The sequence below is a fragment of the Strongylocentrotus purpuratus genome, unplaced genomic scaffold (genome assembly GCF_000002235.5).
Source record: "Strongylocentrotus purpuratus isolate Spur 01 unplaced genomic scaffold, Spur_5.0 spur5_scaffold_6, whole genome shotgun sequence".
NCBI lineage: Eukaryota > Metazoa > Echinodermata > Echinoidea > Camarodonta > Strongylocentrotidae > Strongylocentrotus > Strongylocentrotus purpuratus.
This window is the reverse complement of record NW_022145612.1, coordinates 60,670,478-60,684,821: the sequence shown is the minus strand read 5'-3', so window position 1 is coordinate 60,684,821 and position 14,344 is coordinate 60,670,478. Positions and strand designations below refer to the sequence as shown.

General features: G+C 37.1%; 1 protein-coding gene across 1 annotated transcript; it reads right to left on the bottom strand.

Annotated features, from left to right (window-relative positions):
* Positions 1-6,298: 6,298 nt before the first annotated feature.
* On the bottom strand, positions 6,299-10,511 carry LOC115929959 (dual specificity tyrosine-phosphorylation-regulated kinase 2-like). Its single transcript, XM_031000155.1, has one exon. It carries the CDS (start codon positions 10,307-10,309, stop codon positions 8,624-8,626), a length of 1,686 nt encoding a protein of 561 aa, XP_030856015.1. The 5' UTR covers positions 10,310-10,511; the 3' UTR covers positions 6,299-8,623.
* Between the last annotated feature and the right edge of the window lie 3,833 nt (positions 10,512-14,344).

The window sequence follows — 14,344 nt, the reverse complement described above, 5'->3', positions numbered from 1 at the left end:
AAGAAAGGATAACGACCTTTTATTTATTTTGTATTTTATTTTATTTATTACTTTTACTAGGATACTGTTTTACTTTTGTTATAATTATCATCTTTATTAGTAGTAGTATTATTACTGTCATTTTTATCATCATCATCATCATCACCATCGTCATCATCATCATCATCACCACCACCATCATCATCACCACATCAATAATAATGGCTCGTTCTAGCGCTTTTCAGGACCACAGGCCCTCTCAAAGCGCTTTACAGAAATATATTAATTAAACAAAAGAAAGGATAATGACCTTTTCATTTGTATTTATTACTTGTATTAGTTTACCATTTTACTTTTATTATAATTATCATCATCACCATCATCATAATCACCATCATCATCATCATCATCCTCCTCATTCTTCCAACAAAGACAGCTCATTTTAATGGTTCATTATCTACTTCAATTATTATTGTTGATAAATAAAATATGTCTAATTATCTATCGATGATAATGTTGGGCAACAAAGTGTAAATTACGGTTATGGCTATGATGATAATAATCTGTCATGATTTATAAAGGAGGTGATCATTTCTATGAGATGATGGATAACAGGATTGGGATAAGAAACGAATACTTTCGGTGGAAAGAAATAAGATGCTGGCTACAATGAGGTAGAAGCCTATCAATAGAATGGTAGACGTAAGATTATCAACGAGGGATGAATAAAATATTCGAGGAAAATTATTTATTATAGTGATCGTAACAAAAAATACTGATCATGACGAGCAAGTCATAAACAAGAATTTAAAATAAGAGTAGAGGTTATCTCTAACTTGCGAGCAAAAGCGAGAGGGGGGGGGGGGTAGAGCCACCAGGCCAGAGCCTTTGCGAGGGAGAAAGGAGAATCACAATGTATGCAAGTGCAGTCCTCGCATGGAGTTTACTCCATGGTCCTTGCAATCTATCATACAAAAGTGCACAGTGCAATCGCACATACGGCGGACGGCAATCTGTATACAAAACACGGTTGTTTATACGGCACCTAGCAACCATGTAGTGGGGTCAAATGGGGCAGTAACGATGCCTGTTCAATACTCCAGCCGGCGCCTCTATTATTCTCTACGCAATTTGGTGCTCTGCATGTGGCTATAAATAGAGTCAATAGTACCACAATTCTTTATTCGCCCCACTCCAAACTATCATTAAGAAAATGTAAAGCGAGCGAAATCCAAGGGGGTTCTGGAAAAGATTACGAAATAATTTCCCATAAAGATGAAGACTATAGATCTGTCCCGAGTCCAGAATTTATAAGTAAGCAACTCACAGTGTACGTAATATTAATCATTAGCAATCTTGCTCGCATGCATGAAAATCGGCCTATTGATACTTTTGGCAAATACAGACCACCACTCGAGTGGTGTTCCTTTGTTACCCATGCCCCCACGTTTATTGTTAGCAAGCCCCAAAGAAAGGGTTTGTTGATCCGTATGGTTACCTGGTGCCCGCCCCACTGACGCAATCAAATATGAAGGAGGGGGGGGGGGGGGTCCATTGAAATTTATCATTGAGAGGTGAAAAGGATAGAAATTGAATCATTTATAATGCAAGTTAATCTTACTGATAATCGTGAATAATTTAAACTAAACTTCTACCTATCTACCAAAAAGAAACGGTGAAAAGATTGAAGGGATGAAAAGGAACACGCGACTCCCCTGAACTTGTATAAAGTAAAACATGGGGGGGGGGGGGGAGAGAAAGAAAGAAAAATCCGCTATTTTTCCCTAGCGAGAAATAAACATTATTAAATACATGAAATAAGGGATTTGTTTTTTGTTAAAGGTTCGTTGATATAACTTGTAAACGGTGGATATAACTTGTAAGCGGTGGATATAACTTGTAAACGATGGAAGAAAATGAGTGGAAGACGAATAATATATATTCATCGCACTCAAATTTCTCCCAAATTGCCCATTACATGATTATCCAACAACTGTACGGCAATTTACAGAGGAGCCCTACATGTACGACACGTTAAGAAACAGCTCCCATTTATAAGAATCTCTTATCTCCCGAACGTCTTTCCGGATAATGGTCTGTTACCATGGCAACAATGGTAATTGCTCTGAGAATGGAAAACAGGCTCTCGAGTGAGCTCTCCTTACAAGTAGACAGCTCATCAGAGAAGACAACCGGATATACCGGAAGAAGCCTTACAAATTAGTGAGCACAATTTGTATAGTCATATGAAGTGCACACTAAGATGGGGCTTCTCACTCCTGTAATACAGGTGTTATCAAGGAGTTATTACTTGGTTTTCTTTTTTTATAGATCAATTAGTTATCGGGCAGATTCCTTGGTAGTATTAAATTCATAAAACTCGATTTAAGACAAAAATTGAAATGCCATCTTGATTCTTGATAATAAGCTTTCCATGTAATACATATTCTTTTTTAGAAAACACAATTGTATATTTGTATTAGTAGACTAGCCGGGTTGAATAAGCAGATAAATATCAATATGTACATGATGTATATACATGTATGTATGTATTCTAGCTAAGCCTCCCTTACTTGCCCCACCCAACAACCAATAAATGTGAGTCATCATCATCTCTCTCGCTCTCTCTTTCTCATGCTCTCTCTCTCTCTCTCTCTTCATCTTTTTTTCTTGCACCCTCTCCCAAACTCCACCATATTCCAAAATAAAGAACTTGAATTAGAGCATACAATACACTTCTTCAGGCATGACATACTGTGTACGCAACTCTCTTCTCAACCCTTTTGCAACCATACATCCAACACATATCACTTTCAAAACTATGGGTTAAAAAAATAAATTATAAAAAATGAGAACAAAATGAATATCCACATTATTCTGACCAGCTTTTGTTTTCCCATTTCTTTAATTCCAAGATCTTCAAAAGACCTTGAGTCAGAAAAAAATTGTAGGATTAGCATACATTCATGCTTTGCCTACATTCTTTCTACATAAGTACAAAAGGAAAAAAAAACAATTTATAATAGTCATCACATCAATGCATTTCACAAAGTAGTGAGTAAAATATGAAATTCACTGAAAATTGTAGTGGCATTTGCATGAATACACAAATATTTAAATAACAATCTTTATATCTTTATACACACTTGTAAAATTCTGGTACTGTACAAAGGCCACATAATGTGCAATCAGGTTCTGTACAATTCATAGGTATATAATATGGGCCATTTATGCAAAAGGTTAAATATCAGCTGATAATATCTGTTAATACATGGTACATGTAATGGACAGGTACCATCTAGCTCCAGACCTTCAGCTCAGACAAGATACATACGCTACCTGTAGATATCCAATCTCCATTAAACAATGAAGGCTAAATATGTACCGGTAAGCAGCTTTCTCTTTTCACTCATTAAATTGGCAACTGTTTTCATATCAGTACAAAACATGCTTTGGTACATAAAATATGAAGGCAGCGCATATTAATAAAAACATGTAAAAGATACCATCGCCTTCCTCTGTTAAACATTTCAAAAGTGAAATATTATGCAAAAGTGGATTGGTAAAAGTATATAGCCTTCAAACAGTAGTAACCATACCACTATCATATGATCTGTATGGAGCCTAGCCGGAAGGGCATTAATGCAATGCATGTACAGGTGCACTTGTACTTTAACACCTGATGGCTCTAAAGAATGAAAAGACAAATGAATAGCTACACCTTCAGTACATTGCATAGCCGAATGCTAATTTACAGCCTGCTGGTATTGAAAAGCCAAAAAGTTGATTCTTGGATGAAATAATTATCTTGAGGGGGTGGGGGGGGGGGGGGTCTTTCATTATTTCTGACCTTTAAATGCAGGTCAGATAGGCAATGCTTTGAAAACACCATTTTCTAAAAAGATAGGGACAGAGTTGTAACAAAAACTTCACTAATACATTTCAGCGAGAGAGAACAAGCTAAGGACAATTTCAGCCTTCAAACAATTTACTCATGGTTCAAGTATTGGTCAACAACATCAGTGGATACACTGGTAACACTACACATATCTATATCAGTTTTTGTATAAGCCTATATTTTCATGTACATTTTCACTTTCACAGATGACTAGGGAAATAAAGACCTTTTTTGCGAGTTGATGTTTTCACAATAATTAATACATGCTACTTACAATTCATGCTCACACAATGCATTGTAAATACAAGTTAAACAACTAATTTTTGTGTTTTGCTTATTTTGCAACCCGACAACAAACCACATATTAAAGTCATGTAAATAGACATGTGACTCATCCCAAAAATAATGCCTTTTACAGTGCTATGACAATTTTCTCAAAGCTATAAATGCTTTGTGTTAAAATATCTTTCAATTAGTCTTTTCTACAATTGGGACTCCTCATAAAGTGATAGGGGGACCACACATTTGGGGCCCTATTACAATCAATGCTGTTTCATATTGTCTGTCTGGGTTTCCGTAAAAACTATTGATATAAAATAAAAGCGAGAAATGTTCCTCTGCTAAAATCCATAAAAGTACTCTGGCGAATTAAAAACTACATATACAGAGGTGTTGAATATATGCAGTGGAATTGTAATGGTATAAAATATCACGCTGTCCCGCAGCTTTTTGTTTTCATCATCGTAAAAATAAGAAATTATGTATTTTTACCATAGTTTCTTCTCATGTTTTATTAAAAATATAAACATCAGTGATAAGAAAGCCGAGTACACAGTCAAGTGATGTTTGATAAAATAACACAAGCCAATAGCATGAAGAAAATTTGTACATGAAAAGATCACTGCATTCACTAACATGTGCCGTATCCATTACTCTATCACTTGACAAATTATATTGATACAAAAACAACTTGGTTTGTAGCAGTGAAGACTTGCAGAATACTTCAAAAAAGAGTACCGTATTTGCCGGCGTATAGGCCGCAGTATTTTTGGAAGAGAAAATATCAAAAAGTCGGGGTGCGGCCTATGCGGCGAAAGAGTAAATTTTTTTTTTTTTTTTTTTTTTTTTTTTTTTTTTTTTTTTTTTAGTTTCGATTTATGGCGCTATGCCTGGCAATGTCTCCCAGCTCAGTAATCAGTGTGTTGACTCACCACTCGGAAACTACAACAACACTAAAATTTGACTGTCATCTTGGTTTGAAAGTAATCTTTCTAATAGATATCAATATGTAGTTTATAATAATAGTTCCTCAAATTTTTTCTATAACAAATGGTGTACCACAAGGTACACCACTGGTACCATAGGTACTTTATTGTTTTTAATTCACATTAATGATCTTACACATTCTTCTAAAAACGACATTGTTACTATTATTTGTGACAAGTTTACAAGCACAAATCAGCGCCTTTAACTGCACCTCGATGTTAAATGAAGGTCCTTCCACGCGTGGGTTTTCGGCAGCAAAACAACAACAACAAAACAAAAACACGAAAAAAAAAAAAAAAAAAAAAAAAAAAAAAAAAAAAAAATCGTTTTTTTTTTTTTTTTTTTTTTTTTAATGTCAAAATCGGGGGTGCGGCCTATGCGGGGGTGCGGCCTTTACGCCGGCAAATACGGTAATACATACATACAAAAACATGTTCATGTACATGAACCAAATACTGAAGATAAAAGAGGTGCGATTTTATCAAGTGAATTTTGCATGGCTTTGAAAAAGAGCATCTGCATTTTCAGTATGCACCTGACATACCCCGAAATATGCAAAGCAAAAAAGCAGCAATGTTAATGTGTAAATAAAACCATTCTCAAAATGTGTACATCAAGGTGACAATCCAACTAATTCACACATTATCAACATCAAAGTCTGAACAAATTCAAATATAGAAATGTGAGAAATCAATTGCAGCAACCAGATGCTGGATGATTTGACATCATAAGTGTGAAAAGGGAATATTTAATATCAAGGGTAAAATTTAAATACTCGTGCGTGCTGAACATCTATCACTAGAAGTGTTAAGTACACCTGTGAGTTTTCCTATAGAATGCTTGAAGTAACAGATGTTACTAATTTGAAAGCAACACCTGGCTGCATTGAAAGAAAGTTAATTGTTGATTGGTGTTTGGAGCTTATACTAAAGATCAGGGTTAAGACAGACAGGTGGACAGAGCTAGCCTAGAAGCTAGAATATCCCAAAGGTCAATGCATTCATTCCAGTCTGGCACTGTCATCAGGCTCACTATCACCCACTAAAGTCATATCAACTTGATCAATGCCTATTACTCATGACTCTGTGTATACAAGGACTAATGGTGTAGGCATGTGCAACGTTGACATACCGTACATGTACTGCTGTGCGGGCGGGCAGGCAGACGGGCTACACAATAGGACTGCACACAATACGTGTGTTGGCTATGGGGAATGGAAATGAATTTCTAGGCAGATGATGTAATATGCAGTCATGGCAATTGTATTGATGTGGGCCACATAGTTTTCATTATAATCATATAGTACTAAGGTCATTATTAATGAGGGTAATTTATCACCAGTGCAACTCTGATTATACTATAAGACAAGACTATAAATCCACCCATGGATTTGTACACAAATGACATTTAAAACACGGTAGTGGCAATCTTCAAACAATGACTAATCCACTAACAGAAAAATCAGATTTGACTCAATCACAAGTACCAGTATACAATTAGCTACTCCTAACTGTCATTGTACAGATAACATGAGCTAAATCATGGATATAAACAGTGTATTATGCATGTAGGCCTGTGTATTTCAAAATGCCCTTGTGCCAGTACCAAATGTAGTTTAATTTCTCTCACAAAAAAGACACATTACATGGCATGTGCCGTCTAGCTAGTACATGTAGCTACACACTACATTATTCTAGCTTTGTGACTGCCAATATCATGTACATGTTGTGCAAGCCAAGATCAACTTGGCACATGAAACTTGCATCACACCTTCTAAGCCTCACAACTAGGAATCTTTGTACACTACACATACTGTAACATATGCCATTCCCTATACTAACAAACGCCAGGCAGGCACTGCAGGCGGACAGGCATTTATACACAATGACACTGATTCTCTTCCTGAAATTGGTGGAAAGAGGGAAAAACGCATTGTCTTGCACTGGGGCACAAGGGGAAGTCCCATATTAATACTTGTATGTTACATTGCCTAATATGGCCAATTGTCTCAGAAACTCAAATTATTGATTCCCTAGTAAAACTCTTGCATTGTCATTCATAACTCCAGAAGTACAAGGTTCGATATCACACATTGATCTAGTTTTGTATTAAATATATATAGGATACTCTCAACATTTCTGGTACTTGTCATTGCATTGTATTTTTCTATTTATGCAACCCGTCTTTCCCTCAAACAGGAAAGAAAATTGTACTAATTTTTCAACATTCATGAGTCATTATATTTATTCAATTTGAATGTGTGAGTAAATCAATTCAAAACACGGTGGATAACGGGTCAATGAGAGAAAACAAACACACTGAACCATATCTTTATGAATAGTGAATCACTTCTGATATTCCTTTCTTTCATCTCTATTTGCTTAGAAATGCATTGATGCAGAGAAGTGCAATCAAACAGACATTGTTCAGAGGCTTGACATTCAATGCACAGACGGAGTATCAATTGGCATTGTGAGTATAGACAACCTTGGCTAGTTTACAAGCCATGAATCAAATATAGTTTGATACACCCCATAATGTAAAGAAGCAATCAAGTAAACTGTTCACCAAAGAAAGTCTTGGGTTAAGTTAAAAAACTACATGTATGTTGTGGCGATTACACTTCAACAACGCACATTAGTGAAATTTGAAGGAAAGCACAGACAATTTTTGTTGAAATTGGAATTCAAATACAGTCATTTGGGCGGAGCTTTTTCACATTTCACTGCACAGCAACCATTACAGCTAGAAGACCATTTTAGAGAAAGAGAAATGTTTGTGAATTGTGTCAACATTTATATCCACAGCTCAAAAGCTGATTCACATGTATGTTTAATAGCTTACATACAGTTCAATCAATAACATGGACGGAAACTCTTTGAATGCTTTAATCCATCTTGAAGTTTTTGCAGCTTCATGTAAAAGTGTAATTTTGCACATCGTAAGACATTTATAAAGCAAAATCAACATGGAATACATGGAATGTATGTGTATACCCAATTTAACATACAGACATACTATACCATCTCTGCACAATCATCAAACTACACATTTTGTTTTTGGTAAGAGGTAATGCAGTTTGGTTTTGAATGCTTCATTGGAGTTTTATAGATTTCCTCCCCCCAAAAACCTCATAAACACTATTGATTTTGGCACCAATTCTATCACTTAGCAATAATAAATCATTTGAGAACTACATGTATTATGTGCTGACAAAAGGTAGTTCAACTACATTTGTAAAAGCTCATATTGAGATACATGTAAGGCATCAAATTCAATACAATCTGCAAGGATCAGATGCATAAATGTAACTCCTATCATGACACTGTAAACCATTTGTGGCACTGAGGCAACACACACAGCAAGTTATGGATAGTATTTGACTTGCTCATTTCCTTCCTAAGCAAGTTGTTCCATTTCTTCATATCAGACAGCTGAAGAATCACCGCTACAGCTTCTGCAGGCAGGACATGTTTAAGACTAAGTTACTATTTTTGGTAGAACGGTTCGCTGCGATACATCTTGCCTGTCTTTACCAGCTGCACCAGTGGGAGGAAGCTTAGACACTGCAGATGAGCCATGACGCTTATTCTTGGCTGAGGTGGTGTTTGCATGTCCATCTGCAGGTGGCTTTGGTAGACGGCGACGAAGCCAGGAGTGGCGGAGGGCTTGACTTGGAGTCATACGACTTGATGGATCCCATTCGAGACACCGCTTCAGGAAATCCAGGAAGAGCGGGTCATCACACCCTTTCAGTGCTTTCACAAGATCCTTGCTCCCTGGTGGACCACGTACCTTCCCTCTGCGAGATCGCCCTCCGTTGAGTACCGTTGTTCCATCGGGAAGTGTCGTCACCGTACAGTAACGTGGCTGGCCTTTGGAGTTGATGAAGTTCTTAGATCTCTTGGAAGTGTCAATGAGATTTTGGGAGGGCATGCCCATGACTTCAATCATGCAGGCTAACTGATCACCCTCATCTTCACCAGGCAGCAGTGGGTAACCTGTGAGAAGCTCGGCCAAGATGCAGCCTAAGCTCCACATGTCGATGGGCATGCCATACTTTCCTCCGAGGATCACCTCCGGTGCTCTGTAGAAACGGCTCTGGATGTACGTGTAAATTCGTTGATGCTCATAGCAGCTGGAACCAAAATCAATCACTTTGATTCCACTCCTTCCCTGCTGCTTGAGGAGGATGTTCTCAGGCTTAAGATCACAATGAATGATCTTGTTTCGGTGAAGTCCTTCCAGGCACTGAAGAAGCGAATGAGCAAACTTCCTGACAAGTTGCAGACTGAAACCCTGGAACTTATTTTTCTTAATGAGTTCATACAGGTTCATGCTTAGAAGTTCAAATGTGATGCATATGTGATTACGGAATGAGAAGCTCTCAAACATGTGAATGAGATTCATGTTATTGTCTTTGTCTTGTTTACGCAAGTGTTCTAAGATTCGAATTTCTTCCTGGGCCTGACGATGGAAGCGTTTTTCGTTACGCACCATTTTCACAGCAATATGCTGATTTGTTTTGTGATCATACACTTTCACGACTTGTCCAAAGCTACCTTTTCCGAGGATTTTCAACACTTCGTATCGATACGCGACATGATCATGTTGAACATGAATGTAGGATCCTTGATCATCGTCATATCCACAATTGCTCGCTCCACCTATCACACCTTGTCGTTTCTTTGCATTTGGTCCAGTAAAGTATATATGAGGATAGTTGAATATTTCATGGTGTTCATATGAAGTGAGTTTGTGCATGTATAATTTCATGCTTTCTTCTGGTGTCATCGGCAAAGCTCTCCCTTTCGCAGATCCATTTTTCGATCCATCACTTGCTGGACGTTTAACATCTGGCAAAGCATTTGCATCATGTGATAAATGACCATTCGCTATCACTTTATTTTGCACTTGCCTTTTAAAATTGTGGTTATCGTCCGTTTCAAAGAGCTGCGTAACTTGCAAACCGGTGGGGACATTTTCGTTGGTTTTCTTCACCGCCCCGATTGTGTGGCTCTTGATCGGGGGCAGCTCGACGTGCGAGCCATGTCCATGGTGTGGGTAGAGCGCCGTGGTAGCTGTGTCTCCCTGCGTTAAAGATCGCGTCCTCGACGCCTGTAAATTAGGCTTTCTTGCAATTGCGTCCACCATCGAGTCAACCATTTCGTTCCTCTTAAAAGAAAGTATGAATTAGCGTTGCATTTCGGGCATAAAATCCATTTTTACAACGTTTTCTTGAGCGATAGTTTTCCTGTGGTGCGGCATTCAATATGGCTGCATTAAGTCCGGGGAAGCGACACCATGGAATGTGCCCTTTGTTGCTATAGAGATGTACTGGAGCTCGCTTGTTTACAACGTCACCATTAGCGTGACGTTTCTTGCCAACTATAGAACACATGATCACAAAGCGCCAATCAAAAAGTCCGTCGAAGCTTATTTGCATAACAAAGTGAAGAAGATTTCACATCTCTTGTTGATGGAGACGAAATCGATACATGCGCTGAAGTAACCATTCTCTTTCACAAAACGATATCCTGTTGTAGACAAAATTGGAAAATTAAAGCTACTCCACCCTGACATTATCACATTTCAATAAAAGAAAAGGAAAATCAAATAGGGCCTAGAGGATCTATATGGTTGATTCTTTTTCAAACTTATTTCTTGTCGGGGGGGGGGGGGGGGCCAGATTTTGAAAAAATAGGATTCCAACTAATGCTATTTTGCTAAAGAGTCGAGTCTACCATCTTAATTAATTGGCCGCAAAACACACTATATGCAAGAAATTTTGACCGATAGGCCACATTTGTTTTTTAAATTATATGGATCAGATCGCGACCAAAAAAGTGGTTTACTAAAAGAAGCAAAATAAGTGTCGCGAGTTATTTCAGTATCCTCATTGGACAGCTCTAAAGGCAAACTTTAAGATGACGAATATTAGGCCTACAGGTTGCCGTTTGTTCGAGAGAAATATTGGACGGGTAAAAATATTGTCGGAAATTCATAATGTACAATTCACCATTATTTTGTAAAGAGTTTATACTAATCGTCAAAACAGACCTATGTCCCCTCGAAACGTTTTCCAAAGTGGAGTATTAACGATCAGCTAGTAGAGCGTAGCGTAGATTTGAGTGGGGTCCAGGGCCGGAGCCCCTGAAGCTCAGGGGTTAATTTTAGGCATTTAATTATGGTCAGACTGTACCAATTCAAAACTGTATTAAGACATATTTATTCAAAATTGCTTTTGATGAAACTAACTTTGTTCACAGTAATGTATATTTCGTATGTTTTGTAACTTTTGTAGGTTTATTATTTTTCTATTATTAATACTATTTTATTATAAGCGTATTTAAAAACCTTATTTGTGACACTGGCAGGTCACTAATTGGCGTGGGGTCCAGAGGATGAGCCCCTTAAAGCTCAGGGGTGTTAGTCATTTATTAACGGTCACTGATGAGCATCCAGGGCCCATCTTAGGGCCCTTGGTGGGGTCCAGGGGACAGAGCCCCGGAAGCTCAGGGGTTTTATGTATTTTCCAACAAACGCATACAAGAGTATAATTCACACAAAAAAATCACGGAAAATCATGTTATTTCAGCGACATTTGTAAATCACTGGAGGTATCGAATTAGAAAATAACCCAAATTTGAATTGTATCGAGGGGAGTGCAACCCCCCCCCCCACCCATCAGTTCGCCAGTGTTCAGGGGCTCATATCTTCTCACCCCCCCCCCCCCCCCATCCCCCCAAACAAAAAAAGCGCACACGGTTTACGCTTTCCCATCCTCTCACAATATTTCCACGATATGCGCGTTAGTGGTTATTATCAAATTCTCCATTTTTGAAATGTGGGCATACTGAATATTAAGAAATTTTAATTCCTGTTAACTCTCCCTTTTCTTTGAATGGAATATAATTGCTATTGTGAATCGATTATTATTTAGTTTTAGTATTTTCTTTTTGGTTAAAAAATACAAACCATTTTTTTAACTCCTTTACTGCTCTTTTTTTCTTGCGGGGGGCGAAAATACCCCTCCCCCCTCCACTTCCGACACCCTTGGGCCTACAGTTCGAAAAGACTATTTCTCCATTAAAGAAAAAGTGACCACTTCATGACGAAATCTGAAATAGGTCTACGCCAGGTCAATGCCAAATTTACAAGTTTTTAAGATTACTGAAAAACAGTTGTCAGAATAATCATTGATAAAATTCAGCGGTAAGCCCGAAAGCTAGATTTGTTTTCCATTCTGTGAAGGCAGTGAGGAGGAGGGCACAAGGGATCACTTTTTCATTTTGGAGGGCACCATTAAAATGTAGCTCAAATATTTGTCTATGAGGGACCATATAGCAACCGACTGAAATGTTGACTTTTCAAGCATTAAGACTTTTCTTTCTAATGCATTACAATCATGGGTGTCGATTTGTATCCGTGGTTGGGGGGGGGGGGATGATAGGTGCTAAAATAAAATATTTTCGGCGATGAATCAAAGCAACCAAGAGGTAGAAGCGTGTGGCAGGTTGCACCCCTCCCTTCCAAGTTATTAACTTTTCCAAGTCACCCTCAATACAGATAATATTTCAGAGAATATAAGAGTGGTAATAAAAGTAATAACATGCTAAATGTTAGTCCTGACTCTTGCCTGCAGTGTAAGCCTACCAGACTGATATCATCAATTATTAAACGAAATTTAGACATTTCCAAAACAAAATCCAATGGTGAGGGATATCAACTTGTGAAAGTAATAAATTTATGTTACCAGTGGGCAAATGCATTAAAAAGCAACCAGGAAAGGATCATCTAGACAGAAAATTATTTATTTCCTGGTGATAGAAACATACATTTTATGAATATTGATGTCTCCAAACAACATTCATCGTGAAAAACCCATTCCAATATTATGTGCAAGGAGATCTCAAAAAAAAAAACATAGTCCTCATTAGTAAATGAAAAACATATTGCTTTTTGTTTTTCATTTGACCCTCTTCCTCAACTGAATCCTCTCTGCGGAAAACTCAATTCAATGAAACAGAATATCACTGATGCAAAATTTGGTTCTCAAAATGACAGAAAATGTCCACTCCTGATCTCATACAAACTGTCTGTTTCTTAAAAACATAATATAAAACTTACGTTCCAACTACCAAACAACGAACTTCCATTATCTCCTTCTTCACCCAGATATACTTATCATACCAGATACGCTCTATATATAAGCATATTATTCCCCTAAGGCCCTGACCAGACTAGCACTATTTTTTTCTTCAAAAACTATAACCAGTCTTAGAAGGTGCATTATTATTGGAAGGGTTTTTATTAACAAAACTTCAAACTTAATAACATTCTTACCTTCAAAAACACCTTAACTATCTATGAACTTTGTTCAGGTGTCTATGGAAAATAGATGCATGTGTTCATAATTTCTCTCGAAATTTAGGTTAATAATTTTGTTCATGGTAAATAGAGGAAAATGTATATCATTATATCCAATTGCTATCAGAAGATTTTGCTCTTCAATTGTTTTACATGTAGAGATATAAATAAACAAAGAAATGGATAAAATCAATAAAAACAAAATTGATAATGAGTATGAATCAGGGAACAAACTGAAAGTTTCGTCTCCTACATGCTGCCATTCGGACAAAACCGATACAATATTTTATTACTTTACTTGCATTATGAGAAAAAAAACGCATCATCAACCCCACTTAGCTTTAAAAATCACTTCAGATTGAACTGGCCAAAAGTCACGTGATATTCTTGCTCAGATGCTTTCCTTTACCTTTAAGAGTTCTTTATATTGAGGAATTGGTTGACATTTTTTTCTTGGCAATAATGCCCAAATTAAAAGAGTAAAACGACTGTAACTTTTAGCGCGTTTTGAAAAATGTTTTAGGAAATATCAGGAAATAAAATGAGTGAAAAAACAAACAAATAAAGATACAATGACGTGAATTTCAAAAAGGGTAAACGGAAACAACATAACAAGTGAACTATCTTATAAGTTATATTTGGCGCACTGCATTTATATGATGCTGTTGAGTGAATAAATTGAATAAATTGATCAATTCCTGATGAAGCCGTATGAGCGAGAATTCAATTTATTCTTGTCTCATATACGGTTGTCTCATTTACTTCGTTTTCTATTTATATATGTATGTATTATGAAAATGAGATAGCAAAATGTGTATATTGATGGTCATC

Bases quoted from the DNA above. Each gene is read 5' to 3' on its own strand.
- LOC115929959 (XM_031000155.1), bottom strand. From the start codon at position 10,309: ATGGTTGACTCGATGGTGGACGCAATTGCAAGAAAGCCTAATTTACAG.